We start from the raw sequence: 18,631 nt of genomic DNA, 5'->3' as shown, positions 1-18,631 counted from the left end.
TAAACATAACGTATGCATTTACACGTAACATATTTGACATAAGATAAAACAAAAACAACAACATGAAATCCAACATACCTGATAAAAAAAAGGTAAAAGAAAGAAAGACCTTTGGTGCCAAAACCCTGGGATTCGCTCGAGGCCCAGAGAGGATGATTTGTCAGAGCTGAGATCGTGAAACGAGGCGAACAGAGAGCTAGCTCACATGATTAAAAGGTAAGCACGACCTTTTTATTTTCGAACCGTGCATATTGTTTAAAGCCTAAATTATCTGTTTGCTAAGTTGAACGTATCGCAGTGTAAATTCACTCAGTAGAAAAAAAGGCGGCTAGCTCAGTGCATTAAAACAAGAGACTTTTTTAAGAACTCCAAGTTGATGTTTAGCGCCCCGTAAGAACATCTCAGTGCTTTAAAGCAGGAGACGTTTGTTACGGATTAATAGAATCGGTGTTTCATCCGTGGCGGTGTGTGATCCGTCTTAGTTATTAGGAAAAAAGTGGCGGTGTGTGATCCATCCCCGTGTGTTAAAGCAGGAAATGTGTGTTACTATTAGTTAGAAAGCGGGGCCGTGTGCGCTCCGAGTTTGGCAACTCCACCCTTGGTTGGACACATCCTTGGGATTTGCCGGGTTGGTGACCTGGGCACCGGGGTCAGTGTTGGGAAGGTTACTTTTAAAATGTATTCCATTACAGAATACAGATTACATGCCCCAAAATGTATTCTGTAACGTATTCCGTTACGTTACTCAATGACAGTAACGTATTCTGAATACTTTGGATTACTTAATATATTATCATGCTTTTTACAACAACGTGAATGTACTATTGCAGTGTGATTTATTACTATTACTGAAGGTCCGCGACTCCGAACTGTAGTAAAGGGACCTCTGACTAATACGGCGGGGTCCCTGTCGGCTCATAGCCGAAAAATAGCTTTACTTTGTTGTGTGGGTCAACTTTTCTTGCGAGAGACAGAGAGAGGCGTTTTAAGACTGCTCCAACGGAACTTATTGTTTCGGAGGAAAACACGAACACGGTGTACAGTCGAGTCTTAATAGCTTACTTACAACTGGGCTCGTCAGGCACTCTTCTTGGCTGCAGTGGTTATTATTATATTTACATGCTTCCAGCTCCCGTTTTTGCTCGATGACAACTCGTACTTTGCCTTTTTCTCCCTCCCTCACTCACAGACACATTAACGTGTATGGCAGTCCATTCTCCCTGCAGCACGGACTACACTACCCATGATGCTACATTCTTTAGAGCTATGCTTGTAGCATTCTGCCTGTTAGCTTAGCACAACAACAACAACAAAAGGAGCTCTCTCACCCAGGAAACACGCAGTCGCAGAGAGAGAGAGAGAGAGAGAGAGAGCGTCGCCCTGTAACCATGGCAACCGTAACGCTGCCGCCTGGAACAACAGAGCGTAGCTGTCAAACAAAACCCAAACAGTCCTGACCCGCGACAAAATGAAACTGGAAAGTACCGCAGTGTAATCCATTTATTTCAACAAAGTAACTGTATTCTGAATACCACCTTTTTAAACGGTAACTGTAACGGAATACAGTTACTCATATTTTGTATTTTAAATACGTAACGGCGGTACATGTATTCCGTTACTCCCCAACACTGACCGGGGTGCCCTAAATAACTAAAACTAGGTGTTGGATCCTAGTCACGGTTGATAACCTGCATGAGAGTGGGGGCAAGTTGCTTTGTTAGTGAGAGAACGACTGCTTGGCTCGTCCCACTGACTGCAGTGTGTGTAGACGGTGTAGTGTGTGTGAAAGCGCCGTTAGAGTCGGCATCTCGTCTGAAGTACGGGAGTCAATTAAAGTAACAAAAAGAATTTGTGTCTAAAAGTGTGTGTTTGTGGTGTGTAGTAATCGCAGCAGGCGGCCATGTCGCGAATTGTTGCAAACTGTGAAGTCAATTGGGGGGTTTAATTTGGTTTTATATTTTTTGGGGAAGAGTAGCCACGGTATCGAGTCCGTGGCGCAGTTTGAATGATTTGTGAAGTGTACAAGAGCGGACGGCACCCGCTCTGTGTGCTGATTAGGGCGTTGTCCAGAATCAGCAGAAGTGTCTCGCAGAAAGTTTGAATGGGACTGTGAGAAGCATGAAGTGTGTGTGAGCCAGCCTCGAGGGGCGGGTTCACAGGTGGAACGAACGAAGAGTAAAATGTGCGTGTGTGTGAGAGAGAAAGACAAGGTGGGGGCGAGTGACCAGCCTGTGAGTGTGTGTGAATTCCTTGATGACAAAAAGGGAGACAAAGTAGATTAGTTGATTTTCTGTGAAATAATAATAGTTAAGAAATCGTAGTGATCAAATAGGAGAAAGTGAACTGAAAATAAAGAAAGAAAATAAACAGTGGATTAGTGTTGAAGTAATGATAAATAAATTGATAAAATTAACAGTGACATTTAAAGGTGATCAAGTACTATAATAAAGGTTTTGTGAAATGACTACTGAGTTCCGGTGCCGTCTCTGGATGCCTCGACGAATAAAAGAACCGGGGTAAAACTGATTTCGCAACAGACCTCCAAGTAAATAATTTGCCCACTCCAGCTCCTACGACCAAATACAAACAGTGGGGAAGAGAGTTAGCACAACCCACCACAACTTCCAAACTGTATTCATGCTAGCATTAATTTATTTATAGGTGTAGATAACAGCAATGTTATGTTTGTCCATACTGCCTCCTGTTGCTGCTGTTACGGAGAGTTCCAGCAGGTGTCGCTGTGGTTCTCTCTAGGGCAGGGGTGTCAAACTCAAATACACAGTGGGCCAAAATTCAAAACTAGAACAAGGTCGCGGGCTAACATTAATATTTATTGAAAAATATCTTCCTCCAGATTTAAGAATGAATCTCTTCTTATGGACTCAAACATATGGAAGCCCGTTTCCGCCACTAAAAAAAAAAAAAAAAAAGCTAGTATCCATAACTCGAAATTTCGAGTTACTTTTCTCAAAATTTCGAGTTAGCTCTGCCAATCAAAAATATACGTGAATGAGGTCGCTTTCTTGTTACCCGGAAGCATATGGCGCAGGACCGCGCACTCAAAAACGGATCCCAACAAATTAAAGTATGTTTGCTGATAGTAACACCATGTGATTCAGCTAATAACACAGGGATTTCATCATTTGTGAAGCCAGGCTGAAAACACTCAGCAATCTGTGCATTCACGACTGGATGTAATACCGGTAGCTTAGCTGTAGCATTTGTAGCTGAGGGCTTCAGCTTCCGGGTAACATGGAAATGACGTCATTCACGTAGATTACTGATTGGCAGCGCTAACTCGAAATTTCGAGTTGCTTTTCTCAAAATTTTGAGTTAATATGTCGAAATTTCGAGATAATAACTCGAAATTTCGAGAAAATAACTCGAAATTTTGAGTTATGGATCCTTTTTTTTTTTTTTTAGTGGTGGAAACGGGCTTCCATACAAAAAACTGAATGTGGAACAAGCAAAGCTTAATACTAAACAATGTATATATTAGCTGTATAATACCAGTAGGCCAGCTCTGATAGTAATTTGGTATGGCGGGCCAGAGTTTGACACCTATGCTCTAGGGGTTCTGTGTACTTCCTGTTATGAGTGTACGGACGTTCATGTTGGCTGCTAATAAACGCCTGGCATACAGTTACAGTGGACTGGTTATTATAAGCAAAACCTACATGGTGTCAGAAGTGGGATATCCTAGAAAGCCTACACAGTCCAAGAAGAAAAGCGGAGCCGGCAAGGACGACGAAAAAAGCAATCACCGCACAACATGGCGGACGGATTCCGGCGCCCAGATCCTCTCATCTTTGACGGCAACGTCGCTGAAAACTGGCGTAAGTTCGAGCGCGAATATGACATCTTTATCGCCGCTGCCCATAGTGACAAAAATGCTAAGACTAAGGCCTATATACTCCTCAATCTGGCGGGACCAGAGGCCATTAAAAGAGAGCGATCATTCACGTATGCCCCCGCAGTAATATCAGCTGAAGGCATAGAAGAAGTCGCCGTGGAATCAAGGGAAGATCCCACATGTCTAAAGAGAGAGTTCAAGGAAATCTGCAACCCAGAGACCAATGTCATAATGGAGAGGCATAACTTTAACAAAAGACAACAGAAACCCGGTGAAACCATTAAAGCATATGTGAGCACGTTAAAGAACATGGCCAGAACCTGCAGCTTTGGTGCACTACAATCAGAGACAGATTATAACCAGTGACAGCGTCAGACTTTCCCTGCTTAAAGAGACGGAACTCACTCTTGCCAAGGCGGTGCGTATATGCCAAATAAGCGAGCTCACAGATCAACATAGCAAAGCCCTCTCTACACCAAAGCATACTACATCTGCTAGTGTGGACACTGTACAGATTAAACATGGCAAGTTCAAAAGGAAAACAAATAAACTTCTAACGAACATTCAAAATTGCAGAAACTGTGGCGGTTCGCATCCAGCCAAAAGGGAGCAATGTCCTGCTTTCGGACAACAGTGTCACGTCTGCAAAAAATACAATCATTACTGTGATGGATGCATGCAACCACACAACTGAGATACTTAGGTAATATTCATGTGGTCTTTTGTCTTATGTTTACGTTATGCTCTAAAGCTTCTGTGATCATAAGTTAACTAATTTGATATTTTGAGTTACCTGTAATGCATGACAGCACTAGACTATAGCTCAAATGGTGGCATAGACTTTGCTTTGCATTGTTTGTTATTTTATATAGGTATATGTTATATTGATTATATTTCTGCTCTTTCTGAGTTACCTGACCTCCACTCCAGTCCTTCCTGGTTTGGCTGAAAGAGGAGGCTGAGGGTGGAGCTGGTTTAAATGCAGAAGCCAATAAAGTGGACTGGACCATCTATTGTGATCATGCAGGGGGAATGGGGTTCTTCTTGAATGATGGTTGCCTGTTATCTCTTTAGTTTTCACCTTTGGTGTATATAATGGTTTATTCATTTGCTATATAACTGGAGCTGTTTCTCATTTGGGCAGGTCAGTTTGTTGAGTTATGTTTTTGTTAAGTGACTTTTGAGTAGCGTTCTGTTATGTTAACCTCTTTTACGGGCCCACTTGGTTCTTAAAAACTTTATTTTTGATATCTTGTATTTTTATAACCATCTTGTCCTTTTTTGGGGGTATAATAAAACCTATTTTTTGAAGATTGCATTTGTGCCTGTGTGTTCCTGGCTGCTTGGATCATGACAATTGGTGGCAGCAGTGGGATACAGCCAGTTTAAAAAAAAAAAAAAAAAATACACACACAAAAAAGGTACAGTGTTTGTTTTTTTTTGTTTTTTTTTCCCACTCCTTATTAAACCATGCAGAGAGGAGCAAGGAGTGTGAGAGTGGTCCGAGGAGATGTACCAAGCCAGCAAATGGGCTCAGAAGGACAAGTCGATGGAGGACAAGAGGAGAATGGAGCTTCTGCAGGGGTAGACAGCACTGAGGGCCAAGGTAAGGAGCCAACGATATCGGATCTGATCTCTCTTCTCCGTTCACATATGGGCCAGCAGGAGGCCAGAGAGGCTAAACAGAAGGAGGAGAGTGCAAAGCAAGAACAACGTTTTAAAGCACTTCAACACCAGTTTCAGTTGTTACAGGTAGAAGTACAAGCCCGCACTTGTGGCTGTAGCTCAGGTGGCAGAGCAGGTCAGCCACTAATCAGAAGGTCGGTGGTTCGATCCCAGGCTGCATCCTGGCTGCATGCCAAATATCCTTGGGCAAGATACTAACCCCGTGTTTGCCTACTGGTGGTGGTCAGAGGGCCCGGTGGCGCCTGTGTCCGGCAGCCTCGCCTCTGTCAGTGCGCCCCAGGGCAGCTGTGGCTACAATGTAGCTTGCTATCGCCAGTGTGTGAATGTGTGTGTGAATGGGTGGATGACTGAATGTAGTGTAAAGCGCTTTGGGGTCCTATGGACTAGAAAAGCGCTATACAAATGCAGGCCATTTACCATTTACCATTTCACTTCTCCTGTGCCTGAAGGTCTGGCAGCTGAATCACCTGATCCAGAATCTCTAGATGATGACATTCTTCCTCAAGCTGGTCCCAGTATATCAGTTACTGGTTCATCAGGTCAGTCCCATTTTCTGGAGCCTAAGTTACAAAAACTCACCGACGAGGATGATATTGAACATTTTTTGATTACCTTCGAACGCATTGCAATGGCCTGTCGGTGGCAGAGACATGATTGGGTTTTTCATCTTGTACCGCTGCTTACGGGCAAAGCAAGAGGTGCATATGTACATATGGATGTTGATGATTCTTTGGATTATGACAAGGTTAAGGCAGCTATTCTTTATAAATATGATATCAATCCTGAGACCTATAGGCAGAGATTTCGATCTCTTGATGTAAACCCTGCAGAAAGCCCTAAAGAGTTGTATGCACGGCTGAAGGAGCTTTATGTAAAATGGGTCCACCCTGAAGATAAAACCATTCAGGACATTGGGGAAATCATCATCCTTGAGCAATATTTACGAATGCTATCTCCTGAGTTGCAGGTGTGGATAAAAGAGCATAATCCACCCTCTGCTGCAGAGGCTGCAAAGCTGGCTGATGTTTTTGTGGCGGCACGGAAAAAGGAACAGCCTTGGAGCTTCATGGCTTGGAAAACGAAGGACAGCCGGAAATCACTCCCGCAAAGACCAGCTGCCAATGTGAGTAGGGCTTCATATAGCCACCCACCCAATGGGTCTTTGAAGTCCCCGGCCAAAACCTTGATATGCTATCTTTGTGGAATGGAAGGTCATACAAAGCCCATGTGCCCTGAAAACTCAGCTAAATTAACCCAAATGTGCTTTGTGCCTCGAAACCATGATAACTCTGAGATAAAATTAGACAGAGGGTTAAAGATGACATCAGTTGAGATTAATGGTGATACATTAAAGGCACTAATTGATACAGGTAGCACACAGACTCTTGTACACAGACAGTTTGTCCCCTTAAATAGTATTAATATGACTGAAACGATTCCTGTTTGTTGTGTTCATGGAGATGAAAAGCCTTATCCAACAGCGGACCTATACATCAAGGTGCAAGGACAGGTTTACCTCCTGAATATTGGGGTTGCTGATAATTTGCCATTCCCTGTTATATTAGGCCGAGATCTACCTGTGCTGTTTGACCTTTTGGATTATAGCCACACATGCAATGTTGCAGTAACTAGGGCTCAAGCTGAAGCTATGAAGCCAGCAGATGCCACTCAGACCCTTAGTGCTCTGCCATTTTATGAGGCAGAATTAGAGACAGCACCCGGGAAGTTGCGCAAGTCCCGCATGGAGAGAAGGCGAGAGAAATTTCATCATACTATTGTGAAAGCATCTCCTGTCTGTGAGCCTGAAATGTCTTTGGACTTTAGAGTCCCAGCTAATATCACTGAGATGCAACACAATGATCCAGTATTAGCACCCTTTTTTCAGAAAGCTAAAAAGCAAGGACATGAGATGGAACCAGATATTAACAGCAGTGAGGATTTTTTTCTGAAAGATGGCATTCTTTATCGCCGGCAAAGATCACAGGTACAGCTGATGGTTCCTAGTGGAGTCAGGGAGGTGGTACTGAATCTGTGCCGTGGGCAGGACATTTAGGGAAGCATAAAACCATGGCTCGCATTAGGAAGTATTTCCACTGGCCGGGCCTGCATGCTGACGTGACCCAATTTTGTAAAAGCTGCCCTCAGTGCCAAAAGACTTCCATCAAAACCCCCTCCAGAGCTCCACTTCAGCCTTTGCCAGTTATTAGCACCCCATTTGAACGGTTGGGGATGGATGTTGTCGGAGCTGTTGAGAAAAGCAGGGCAGGAAACCGTTACATGCTGGTAATAACTGATTATGCCACAAAATACCCTGAAGTTTTTCCTCTGAAATCTGTAAAGGCCAAGTCTGTGGCTTTTTGTCTGGTGCAATTTTTCTCAAGGGTGGGATTCCCTCGTGAGATTCTGACAGACCGTGGGACTAATTTTATGTCAACTTTATTAAAGCAGGTCTATCAGCAAAACCACATCACAGAGGCAAGCAAGTGAACCAAATTTCAGAGGATGCTGACCCAGACAGTGATGAGACATTTTGCATTGAGCACCTAACAATGGAGGGTGAGAACAATCACAACAAAGAAGGATACTGCACAGTCAAAGTTTCTGATAAGGCCCTCAAACTAAAAGTAGACACTGGGGCAAAATGTAACGTAATCTCACTAGACACTTACAGAAAGATCGGCAACAACAAAACCCTATTCAAGTCACAAAAACAGGTAAATCTTGTTGCTTTCGGAGGCACGAAGATCAAGACCACAGGCACAGTTACTCTCAAGTGCAAGCTAGCTGGACAGTTATATGACCTGCAATTCCAAGTTGTAAAACACGATGTGCAACCCATCATCGGATTAAAGGACAGCGTGCGAATGAAACTGGTTAGTTTCAGCAAGGAAGTCTACCAGGTTGACACAGATCAGGATGAGACACTAGCGCAGAAAGTGTTTCATGAATACACAGACCTGTTTGAAGATGAAGTCGGTGACTTACCTATAACTTACTCAATGAAACTCACTCCAAACATGTCACCTGTCGTCAACCCTCCAAGACGCGTTCCTGTTCCTATGCAGAAAAGAGTTAAAGAGGAACTCCAAAGAATGCAGGCCCTGGGAGTAATTGAACCAATGGAGGAGCCCACGGAATGGGTATCCAACATGGTCGCAACACACAAAAAGAATACAGATGATGTTCGTATCTGCATTGATCCAAGGGATCTGAACAAGGCACTAATGCAACCTCACCATCCCATGCATACTGTGGAGGAAGTAGCTGCTCAGATGTCGGGAGCAACCATCTTCTCAGTTCTGGATGCAAAGAGCTCCTTCTGGCAAATCAAATTAGATCCTGCCTCATCTCTTCTCACTACATTTGCAACACCTTTCGGCAGATTCAAATTCCTGAGGATGCCCTTTGGCATCAACACCGCTTCTGAAGTCTTCCAGAGAGCCATGGAACAAATATTCATGGGATATCCATGCGCAGTGATTGTGGACGACATCATAGTGGGAGGCAAAGGAATACAGGAGCATGACAAAAATTTTAAAAAGGTTCTGGAGCGGGCCAGACAAGTAAAACTCAAACTGAATCCAAAAAAGTGCAAGTTCAGACTTAAAGAAGTGAGCTACGTGGGACACATATTCACTGACGAAGGGCTAAAAGCAGATCTAACTAAAATCTCCGCGATCAATGAAATGCCACCACCAGAGGACAAGACGTCTCTCCAACGTTTCCTGGGAATGATCAACTACCTGGGCAAGTTCATCCCAAACTTAAGTGAACTGTCAGCACCTCTTCGTCAGTTGCTTCACAAGGATGTGGTGTAGAGCTGGACTCAACATCAGCAGGATGCTTTCAACAAACTTAAAACATGCCTCACTAGCCCACCAGTACTTCAATACTATGACATGCACAAGCCAGTGACTCTCACATGTGACGCTTCCCAGCATGGTCTAGGGGCTGCATGCCTTCAGGACGACAAACCTGTGGCATATGCATGAAGAACTCTAACTCCAGCGGAGAGAAGGTACGCTCAGATAGAGAAGGAGTTACTAGCTGTAGTGTTCGCATGTTACAGGTTTTACGACTACATCTACGGAAAGCCAGTGGTGATTGAAACTGACCACCAGCCTTTGGTCACAATCCAAAACAAACCTTTCCACACAGTCCCGGCACGGCTACAGCGCATGATGCTACGATTACAAAAGTTCAACTTGACCCTGGTGTACAAGAAAGGCAAACACCTTTACATCGCAGACACACTCTCTCGCACACCAACGCTGGATGAGCAACCTCTAAAGGAAGAGGGGCGCGACTTCGAGGTAATGTCACTTCAGCTCATATCACCAAAAGAGCTCACCGAACACACCTCGAAGGACGCTACCCTACAGACACTTGCTCGCTACATCCAGCAGGGGTGGCCAAAACAAGCAAGTAGTGTGCCTATAGAAATAAAACCATTCTTCAGCTACCACGATGAACTAATCATCGACAACAATGTCATTATGAAAGGCAACAGAGCCATCGTTCCAGCATCACTACATGATACCTATCTGCAGGAACTACACAAGGGACATCCAGGCATGGAGTCTACAAAAAGGAGAGCAAGGGACAACGTATTCTGGCTGACAATAAACTCTGACATTGAGAACAAAGTCAAATCATGCAGCATTTGCAACGGTCTAAAGCCTCACCAACAAAAACAACCCCTGAAACTACACCAAATTCCTGATCTTCCCTGGTCCATCACAGCCACAGACATATTCGAATGGGACAATCACCACTACCTCGTGCTCGTGGATTCATATTCTGGATGGTTTGAAATAGATAAACTTGAAAACCTAACATCTGCCTCAGTCATTAACAAACTCAAACACCACTTCTCAGTACATGGGATACCACAGAAACTGTACTCAGACAATGGCACCCAGTTTACCAGCCAGACCTTTCGTGAGTTTGCCACACACTGGGAGTTCATACATGTCACAAGCAGCCCTGAGTTCCCTCAGTCAAATGGACTCAGTGAAAGAGCTGTCCGGAGTGCTAAAAGACTCCTTGAAACATCAAAAAGAGATGGAACTGATTTCTATTTGAACCTGTTACATCTACGCAACACGCCACGAGACAACATTCTTGGCTCACCAGCACAGAGGCTGCTATCAAGACGAACGCGGTCAACCCTTCCTGTGTGCAAAAAACTGCTAACACCAACAGCAAAAGTGACAACCACTATCAAAACTCAACTCACAAAAAAGCGTAAAACTCAAAAACAGCACTACGACAAGTCCAGCAAGCTGCTCAGTCCATTAACACCAAACGAGGTGGTGAGATTACAAACACAGAGAGGACATGACAAGATTGGAGTTGTAAGTAAAGTATGTGCTGAACCTCACTCATATGTCGTTGAGTCGGGTGGAAAAGAATACAGGCGCAACAGACAACATCTTCTGCCTGTGAGCGAGCCTCAACCCGAAAAGCTCGCTACAACTCAAGATGAACTGGACTCATCTCGAAGAGCGGATGAATCTGAACCTTATAAAACACAAACCAACAAACATGAAACAGTTCAAGTTCAACTCGACCCACCACAACATGGCACAAAACAGCAGGAACAGGTGATAACACCTACAAAATGCCAAGTACGTTCTGATGACAACTTGTACCGAACCAGATCTGGTAGAGTGTCTAAACCGAATAGTAAATACGTGGATTAAAAGCACACTGGTGCTGTATTTTCTGTTTTGAAATGTGTTTTATCTTGTGTTATGTTATTGCATACTTGTCGCAGTTATGACAATGATTACTGTGAATTTCATTTGATATTTGAAGCCTCATTTTGTTTTGTAATCCATAACCTGATAAGTTCTTCAATTACGGTGGTGTTGTTTGATTTGGGTTTGCCTGAAAAGTGCAAAACTAAGAAGAAGAAAAAAACTGAAAAGATAACAGCAATGTTATGTTTGTCCATACTGCCTCCTGTTGCTGCTGTTACGGAGAGTTCCAGCAGGTGTCGCTGTGGTTCCCTCTAGGGGTTATGTGTACTTCCTGTTATGAGTGTACGGACGTTCATGTTGGCTGCTAATAAACGCCTGGCATACAGTTACAGTGGACTGGTTATTATAAGCAGAACCTACAATAGGATTGCACCAAAGAAGAAGAAGAAAAGAATGAGGAGGGGCTCTAACTGATAATGAACATAACTACAGGCTTGGAGGTCCTAAAAGTCAGGTATAAAAGAAGAATGGTTTGGGGGTTAAGAACACATTTTGGGTAATTATAAAATGTGATTTATGACCCTGTTACACTAGGTTGTAGGCACAAGACTTGAATAATAAGCTAAGTCACTAGAAAGTAATATATAAACAATGCTGACAACCTAAATATCCAAAAGAAATGGTGACAAAAACCCAAACATTAATTATTCAAAAAAAGGTGTGAGCCCAAAAATCTCAAAACAAGAGGCAGGTACAGTGATATTTATTAACAGCATGTAGAAGTGTTACTTCTGATGCGTGGAAATCCCACAGTGGAAATATTATTATTATCATTTCTAAGAGTATAACAATTTTAATTGGAATGAAAAGAAAAGCAGAAGATCGATACCAAAACATGCAGTATCGCACACCACTACCCACAATGCATTGCGGCCTGCCGTCAATCCCGAAGCGCGCTAATTTTGAAATAACACACCACGTGATTACGTTGTGCAGCTGAGTCACGTGACGCACAGCAACAAATCGCTGCAGAGCTGGGTAAAGGGGGCGGAGCAAAGTGTGTGCGCTGGAGAGGATTGAGCAGAGAGAGCTGCTTTTTCGTGAAACGGGAGTAAAGTAGTAAACCTACAGGATCATATACAACTACCTACTTTTCAATCGATATCTGCATCGATCTACCCACCGCTGTCTCTTGGATTGTAGCTGAGATCAGCGCGAACCACGTGTGTCTCAGCTTCCTGATCTGTTAACTGTGTTTGGAAAGGCTTCTAGCTTAATCACAGAGTTCTCTTGTTTGTGGGCTCATCTAAAGGTAAGCACGGAGCTAACTTTGATGTGGTTTTAGTTTATGTTTTTCTCTGGTGAGAATAATAGATTGCTTACTAGTGATGGCCAAATGAAGCTTTCCGAAGCACTGAAGCTTGTATTGAAAAACGGTTCATTACTCGAAGCTTTTCAACACAGTCCTCTCCGGTGACATCTGGTGGTGAAAATTTTGAAGAGCAGCTTGAATCTGCAAAATAAAACGGACTGCTCAATTATCACTGCTCACTCAAGAGTGGAGTTCTCTCTGATATTGGGCCACCGTTCCGTTGCTTTGAACATGTAATTGGTTTTGTTTTCTCGATTGGGGGGCTGAAAAAAATGTAATGCGTATTTGCGTAATACATTTTGATCAATAAACTTTCCCTATTTAAACATGCACTATGGTGGCCTTTCTTTGCTCATAACTCCTTGATGTTGGTAAATACAATAAGTGAGCAATATATATAATATACATATGATAATGCACAGCACATTATGGAGTATGCCCCTGCTGTGAAGTCCTGCCTCCATCTACTTGTCGTTTAATCACTGGACAGCTGGACAGGTTCATACAAAATATTAGATTAGGCCAATTGTCCTATACATATTTTTGACCTAGGGGTGGGATTGATTGTGAACTGGAAAGGGAAAATGCTTAGGGAGCTGAGTACGGCTGCATCGTCACTGATTTGTAGAATCATTTTGATTCGATACAGGATCCGATTCAATTTGATTGGAATCTGGAAAGTTTTGCCTCAGTCAGAAATATTACAAGTCTGATCATTTAACAGTATATATCCATAATTTCGTATCTATTAAAAGAAAGCTGACACATGTGAGACTTAATTAGAGATGTAAACAGAGAGTTATGAAACCTGCAGCTGCAGAAGCCAGCGAAAAAAAAAGAGGCAAACACAGCGCGGACCCGCCGACACATCAAAATCTGATTCTGACGTGTCGGGTCCGCGCTCTGTGTTCACGTTTGTATGCAGAATCCGTAAACCTGCTCCCAGTTACTGTTTTAGCTGCATGGTGTTTGACGACATGTTGTGAGGTTTAACCTGAGATGCTGGCGTTTCAGGCATAATAACGTTAATTTACAAATCGACACGGGATTTTAATGAATCAATATCACTTTATTCAATTTAGCATGGATTGTAATCAGAAAAGCGATAATCAAAACCCACCCCTAATCAAGAACTTGCAAAGTAAAAACATGATCAATGTAAGGTAGCCCTTTTGTTATTTACAGTTAACAAGAGGATTAGTGTTACTGTGCGCTGGCTGAGTCTGTTTCTTTTCTTAGAAATAGTTTCTCCTGCCCTGGAGAAAATCCACTTGCATGGAACAGAAGAGGCTGTGGAGTGCAGGAACTACACTGCAAGTTGGTAGATATGCAGGTATTCCTGGGTCCTGCAGACTATCACCTAAAAACAATAAACAAAATGATTTTTCTAAACTGTGTAGCAATGTCATGTACGTATAGTGTCAAATACATTTTTGTAGTCTTCATCAGCTTTAATTCACATGGAAGTGTTCCTAAAGTCATATGCTGTAATGATATTTACATTATGAAAACATGATTTTGGACATTTCAAGTTTTTCACTTCGGCAGATAAAATGAATTGAGCAAAATCAACTCAAAATATTCCCACACGCCAGAACGTCCTCTCTTCCTCGCTGGCTCCATATCTGTCAGTGGAATGATCACCTCGTCGCTATCTGTCACCATCAACACACTCCACGAATCCCGTGGATGATTCACTTCCTTATATCTGTTTGAATCAGGTACCGAAGCAGTTACGTGCGTAATGAAGCTTCGGACGTCACTGGTCACGTGACTTTTGCCAAACGAAGCAAGCCTCGACACAGTGCTTCTGAACCAGTGTGTTGTTTTTTTCGACACACGCTCCAGAGCGTCAGCTTCAAGCGGGCCATCACATTGAAGTTAGGGAGACTGTAGAGTTTGTGATTGCTTGCAATATTATAATATGGCGGTTGCTAGGAGGTAAGAATACATATAACAAAATAATCTTGGAATATGAACAAAAGGATGGAGTGCAGGGGAGGAGAACAACCAACCCCCAGGACATGAAGCCGCGGGTACAAGCCTGGGGGAGGGCAATCAGCCTTTAGTGGACAATTATGTTATGAAAAATGACGTATTAACTACTACAAAACACTGACCTTTGTGGAAATGCTTGGAGCAGACTAACAAGTGAGCTGGAGTGTTCTGCGACGTTATATTTGTCTTCGAATGGTGTGAAATGTGAAAGCCTGCATGCCATAGTTTGCCCTAGTGACAAGCCTGCATGCTTGCCACTAGGGCTGGGCCATATTATACCGTTCACGGTAATACCGGTACAATGTTAGGCAACGATAAGAAAATGGACTATTGCGATAGAATATGGGTAAAACACGCATGCGCAGTGCCTTTGTTTTCATACACACATGGCCGAAAAAGCATGACGGCAACAGAGAATGAGAAGGGAGAAAGCGGATCGTTGAGTGAAACGGATGAACCAGAATTAGTTTGTAAAAATGGTTCCACTTCAGTAATGTGGAGCTGGTTTGGTGTTTGTCCGTCAGATACACAACAAAGCACATTTTTTTTTGTAGAAAAAGCAAGCGGGCCCTCATTATTGCCATATTTGTTGGACTAAGGCGCTCGTAAATCTGGGAGTAATCTGGGTCCTAAACTCCGTCCCTTCAGGTCCCAAAGTCAAACGAACACTTCAGCATCACTGAGTTAAAAACTTCTAAATTCTTTCTTAAATCTCTGAAGGATGTGGCCCTGCCACTACCCGATCTGTACCAGAAACCAGATACAATGCCGGACACTGTTTCTTCTTCTTCTTCGATGTTTATCAGTGGCTTGTACATGCATGTACATGCAGTGCTGCCGTCTTCCTTTTCAGTCAGTTATTACGCTCTTTAATCCTACTATGTATTTCTGCTTCTTTCGGGCTTTTACAAAGCTTCAAAAAAAAGAAAAATATATATATATATTAGGGGTGCAACGATACACAAAATTCACAATTCAGTTCGATATTTTTTCAATAGAAAAAAATTTTCATGCCTTTGTAATTTGTCATTTATTAAAATTATAAATATATATTTTAACAAGTACAGTTTTTAAATTTAATGTTGCTGAAACAACCAAGTAATAAAAAAATAAATCTATCTGATTGAGGAATCACTCATCTTTGGAAATGAGAGTTTATTACAGAGAAATGTCTCTTTCCTAAATAAAAGCTATACTATACGCTTCTTCTGGGCTATATTCTCAGCAGCATATTAAACACATCAGGTCCCAGTAAGGAGAATCGTGTGCTAATGACTCTGGTAAAGTTTGTAGCATGTGTGCTTGTTGTTTTAGTCTGCTTCCACTTGTCTTTGCACTAGGATGATGTCGGCGTAAATGTGCAGTCCTATTCATTGTGTTCCCACTAGTGCTGTCAGCGTTAATCTGAAATGACGTTAACGCCACAACACGGCAAATCTCCGTTAACGAGCTACCGCGGGGCTAACTGCGCTAACACAATAGTTCCCACCCATGTAATTGAGCATTGCGTGGCACATCCAACATACTGTTTTACTTTTGTCCATGACGCGCTTACCTTCAGGGTCATACTTCACATGAAGACCAAAATAGTTCCAAAGGCCAGATCTGAATGAGGGTGGGGGGGGGGGGTTCAATTTGCCATGTTACAACGAGCTTAGCTACTGTCTTGCTAGCTTGTGCTGCGCTCAGTGGATCTGCGCTCGACAGTGGAGCCTAGGCGGAGTAGTCGAATGCAGATCCACTGAGCTCTCAACACAGACAGCATTATCAGAAGAAAAGTTGATAAAATAAATTAAAATTTTGTATTGTTTGATACATATGCGTACCGAACCGAAAGCACTGTATCGAACGGTTCAATATCGATATCGATTGATACTTTTTTTTTTTACAACAGGAGTAACAGGAGCAGAAGAGTCTGTTGGAGCAGCAGAGGAACAATTTCAGCCATTTGGACTCAGCTCAGCCACTACAGAGGAAAAAATGTCTTCAACACAAAAGGTGAGAAAAACATCACAGACAACACAACACTTATTGAAACTGTGTGTTCAGCTGGTTGGTTTTTAAAAACCCGTTAACAGCAGCTTTATCTTTTCTATCCTGGGCTCATCCATATATACAGAATCTACATTCAAAATCAGAAACCACAGAAGTCACAAGAAAATACAAAGATCATATTTTATCTACACACATTGAAACAACAATATCATCAGTTGAACTGAAAAAAATTTTGTGAAATAAAAGATTTTCTCCGCTGATCAATATTTCCTAATGTCATTTTAATTATACCTCTCTTTGTGTCACATCATTGTAATGTGATACTATCACCAGAAGGTGGTGGTAACACACCAGCAATGTGTTTGTTGACATGTTTCATTCCACTGACTGAGGGAGTTTCAGTTTGTTCCACGACTGCATTTCACTCACTGCCTCTGTCACTGCAGGACCAACATGGAGCAAGAAGTCAGCACTCTCAGGAGGCTGACAAACCTCACAGAAGAAAGGGAGAGAAAACGTACAGCTGTGACTTGTGTGGAAAGTCTTTTACCCTGGCTGGAGCCTTAAAAACACACCAACTCATCCACAGTGGAGTTAAAGCATACAGCTGTGAGTTGTGTGGAAAGTCTTTTATCCTGGCTGAAGATTTAAAGAAACACCAACTCATCCACAGTGGAGTTAAAGCATACAGCTGTGACTTGTGTGGAAAGTCTTTTACCCTGGCTGGAGCCTTAAAGAAACACCAACTCATCCACAGTGGAGTTAAAGCATACAGCTGTGACTTGTGTGGAAAGTCTTTTACCTGGGCTGGAAACTTAAAGAAACACCAACTCATCCACAGTGGAGTTAAAGCATACAGCTGTGACTTGTGTGGAAAGTCTTTTGCCCGGGCAGGAGACTTAAAGAAACACCAACTCATCCACAGTGGAGTTAAAGCATACAGCTGTGACTTGTGTGGAAAGTCTTTTACCCTGGCTGAAGATTTAAAGAAACACCAACTCATCCACAGTGGAGTTAAATCTTACAGCTGTGAATTGTGTGGAAAGTCTTTTACCCTGGCTGGAGCCTTAAAAACACACCAACTCATCCACAGTGGAGTTAAAGCATACAGCTGTGACTTGTGTGGAAAGTCTTTTGCCCGGGCAGGAGACTTAAAGAAACACCAACTCATCCACAGTGGATTTAAACCTTACAGCTGTGAGTTGTGTGGAAAGTCTTTTACCCTGGCTGGAGGCTTAAAAAAACACCAACTCATCCACAGTGGATTTAAAGCGTACAGCTGTGAATTGTGTGGAAAGTCTTTTACCCAGGCAGGAGACTTAAAAAGACACCAACTCATCCACAGTGGAGTTAAAGCGTACAGCTGTGAATTGTGTGGAAAGTCTTTTACCCTGGCTGGAGGCTTAAAAAAACACCAACTCATCCACAGTGTAGTTTAAGCACACTACTGTGACTTGTGTTGTAAAGCTTTTGCTCAAAGTCGAAACTTACAGAAGCATCTAGTTACCCACTCTGGAATTAAGGTGTACAGCTGCGATTTTTGTGCAGGGCTCTCAAAATTTCAAAATCCCTGGTAGCCCTTCGGGCAGGGACTCTTCAGTTTTTGGTAGCCCAAAATAAATGTAAGTAGTCCGAATAAAAAAAGAGAGCAATTTTTTGATTGATGTTTTGTTTCCTGTTTTGTTTCCTTTACAATATTATACATTAAAGTATAATATTGTATAAAAATTACAATCATCAACTCAAATACTTGGTTCTAATTGAACAGAAATTTCTATGAACTTGTAAGAACTGTGTAGAACATGAATCAGTCTGTGTCAGATCCTGAATTTAAAATTTCCACTGAAGTCACGGGTAAGAGACAAGTGGAACCAAGATCTAGGCCATTTGCTTTTTGAAGTTTGCAAAGACTGCTAAATTTTGCCAGTGGTAGTTCACTCTTTGCAACATAGTACGCTGTTATAAACAGATTTTTCAGGTTTATTTTTAGTATGTTATTTGCAATTGGTGTTTGTTCTGGGA

General features: G+C 42.5%; 1 protein-coding gene across 2 annotated transcripts; it reads left to right on the top strand.

Annotated features, from left to right (window-relative positions):
* The first annotated feature begins 12,307 nt into the window (after window positions 1-12,307).
* Window positions 12,308-18,219, top strand: LOC147336063 (uncharacterized). Of its 2 annotated transcripts, none has more exons than XM_086285003.1 (3): window positions 12,308-12,556; window positions 16,518-16,612; window positions 17,056-18,219. In XM_086285003.1, the coding sequence occupies exons 2-3, from the start codon at window positions 16,595-16,597 to the stop codon at window positions 18,046-18,048; spliced, it is 1,011 nt and encodes a 336-aa protein (XP_086141129.1). In that variant the 5' UTR covers window positions 12,308-12,556; window positions 16,518-16,594; the 3' UTR covers window positions 18,049-18,219. The 2 variants fall into 2 exon arrangements, with proteins under 2 accessions (XP_086141129.1, XP_086141120.1); XM_086284994.1 differs by having other exon boundaries at window positions 16,509-16,612; window positions 17,056-18,218.
* Window positions 18,220-18,631: the final 412 nt, after the last annotated feature.

The sequence above is a fragment of the Aulonocara sp. 'chitande type north' Nkhata Bay genome, linkage group LG3, assembly GCF_057382095.1.
Source record: "Aulonocara sp. 'chitande type north' Nkhata Bay isolate Kocher_YH1m ecotype deep benthic linkage group LG3, A_spYH_male_GT1.1, whole genome shotgun sequence".
In the NCBI taxonomy this organism is placed as follows: domain Eukaryota; kingdom Metazoa; phylum Chordata; class Actinopteri; order Cichliformes; family Cichlidae; genus Aulonocara; species Aulonocara sp. 'chitande type north' Nkhata Bay.
This window is presented reverse-complemented; position numbering and strand designations above follow the sequence as displayed.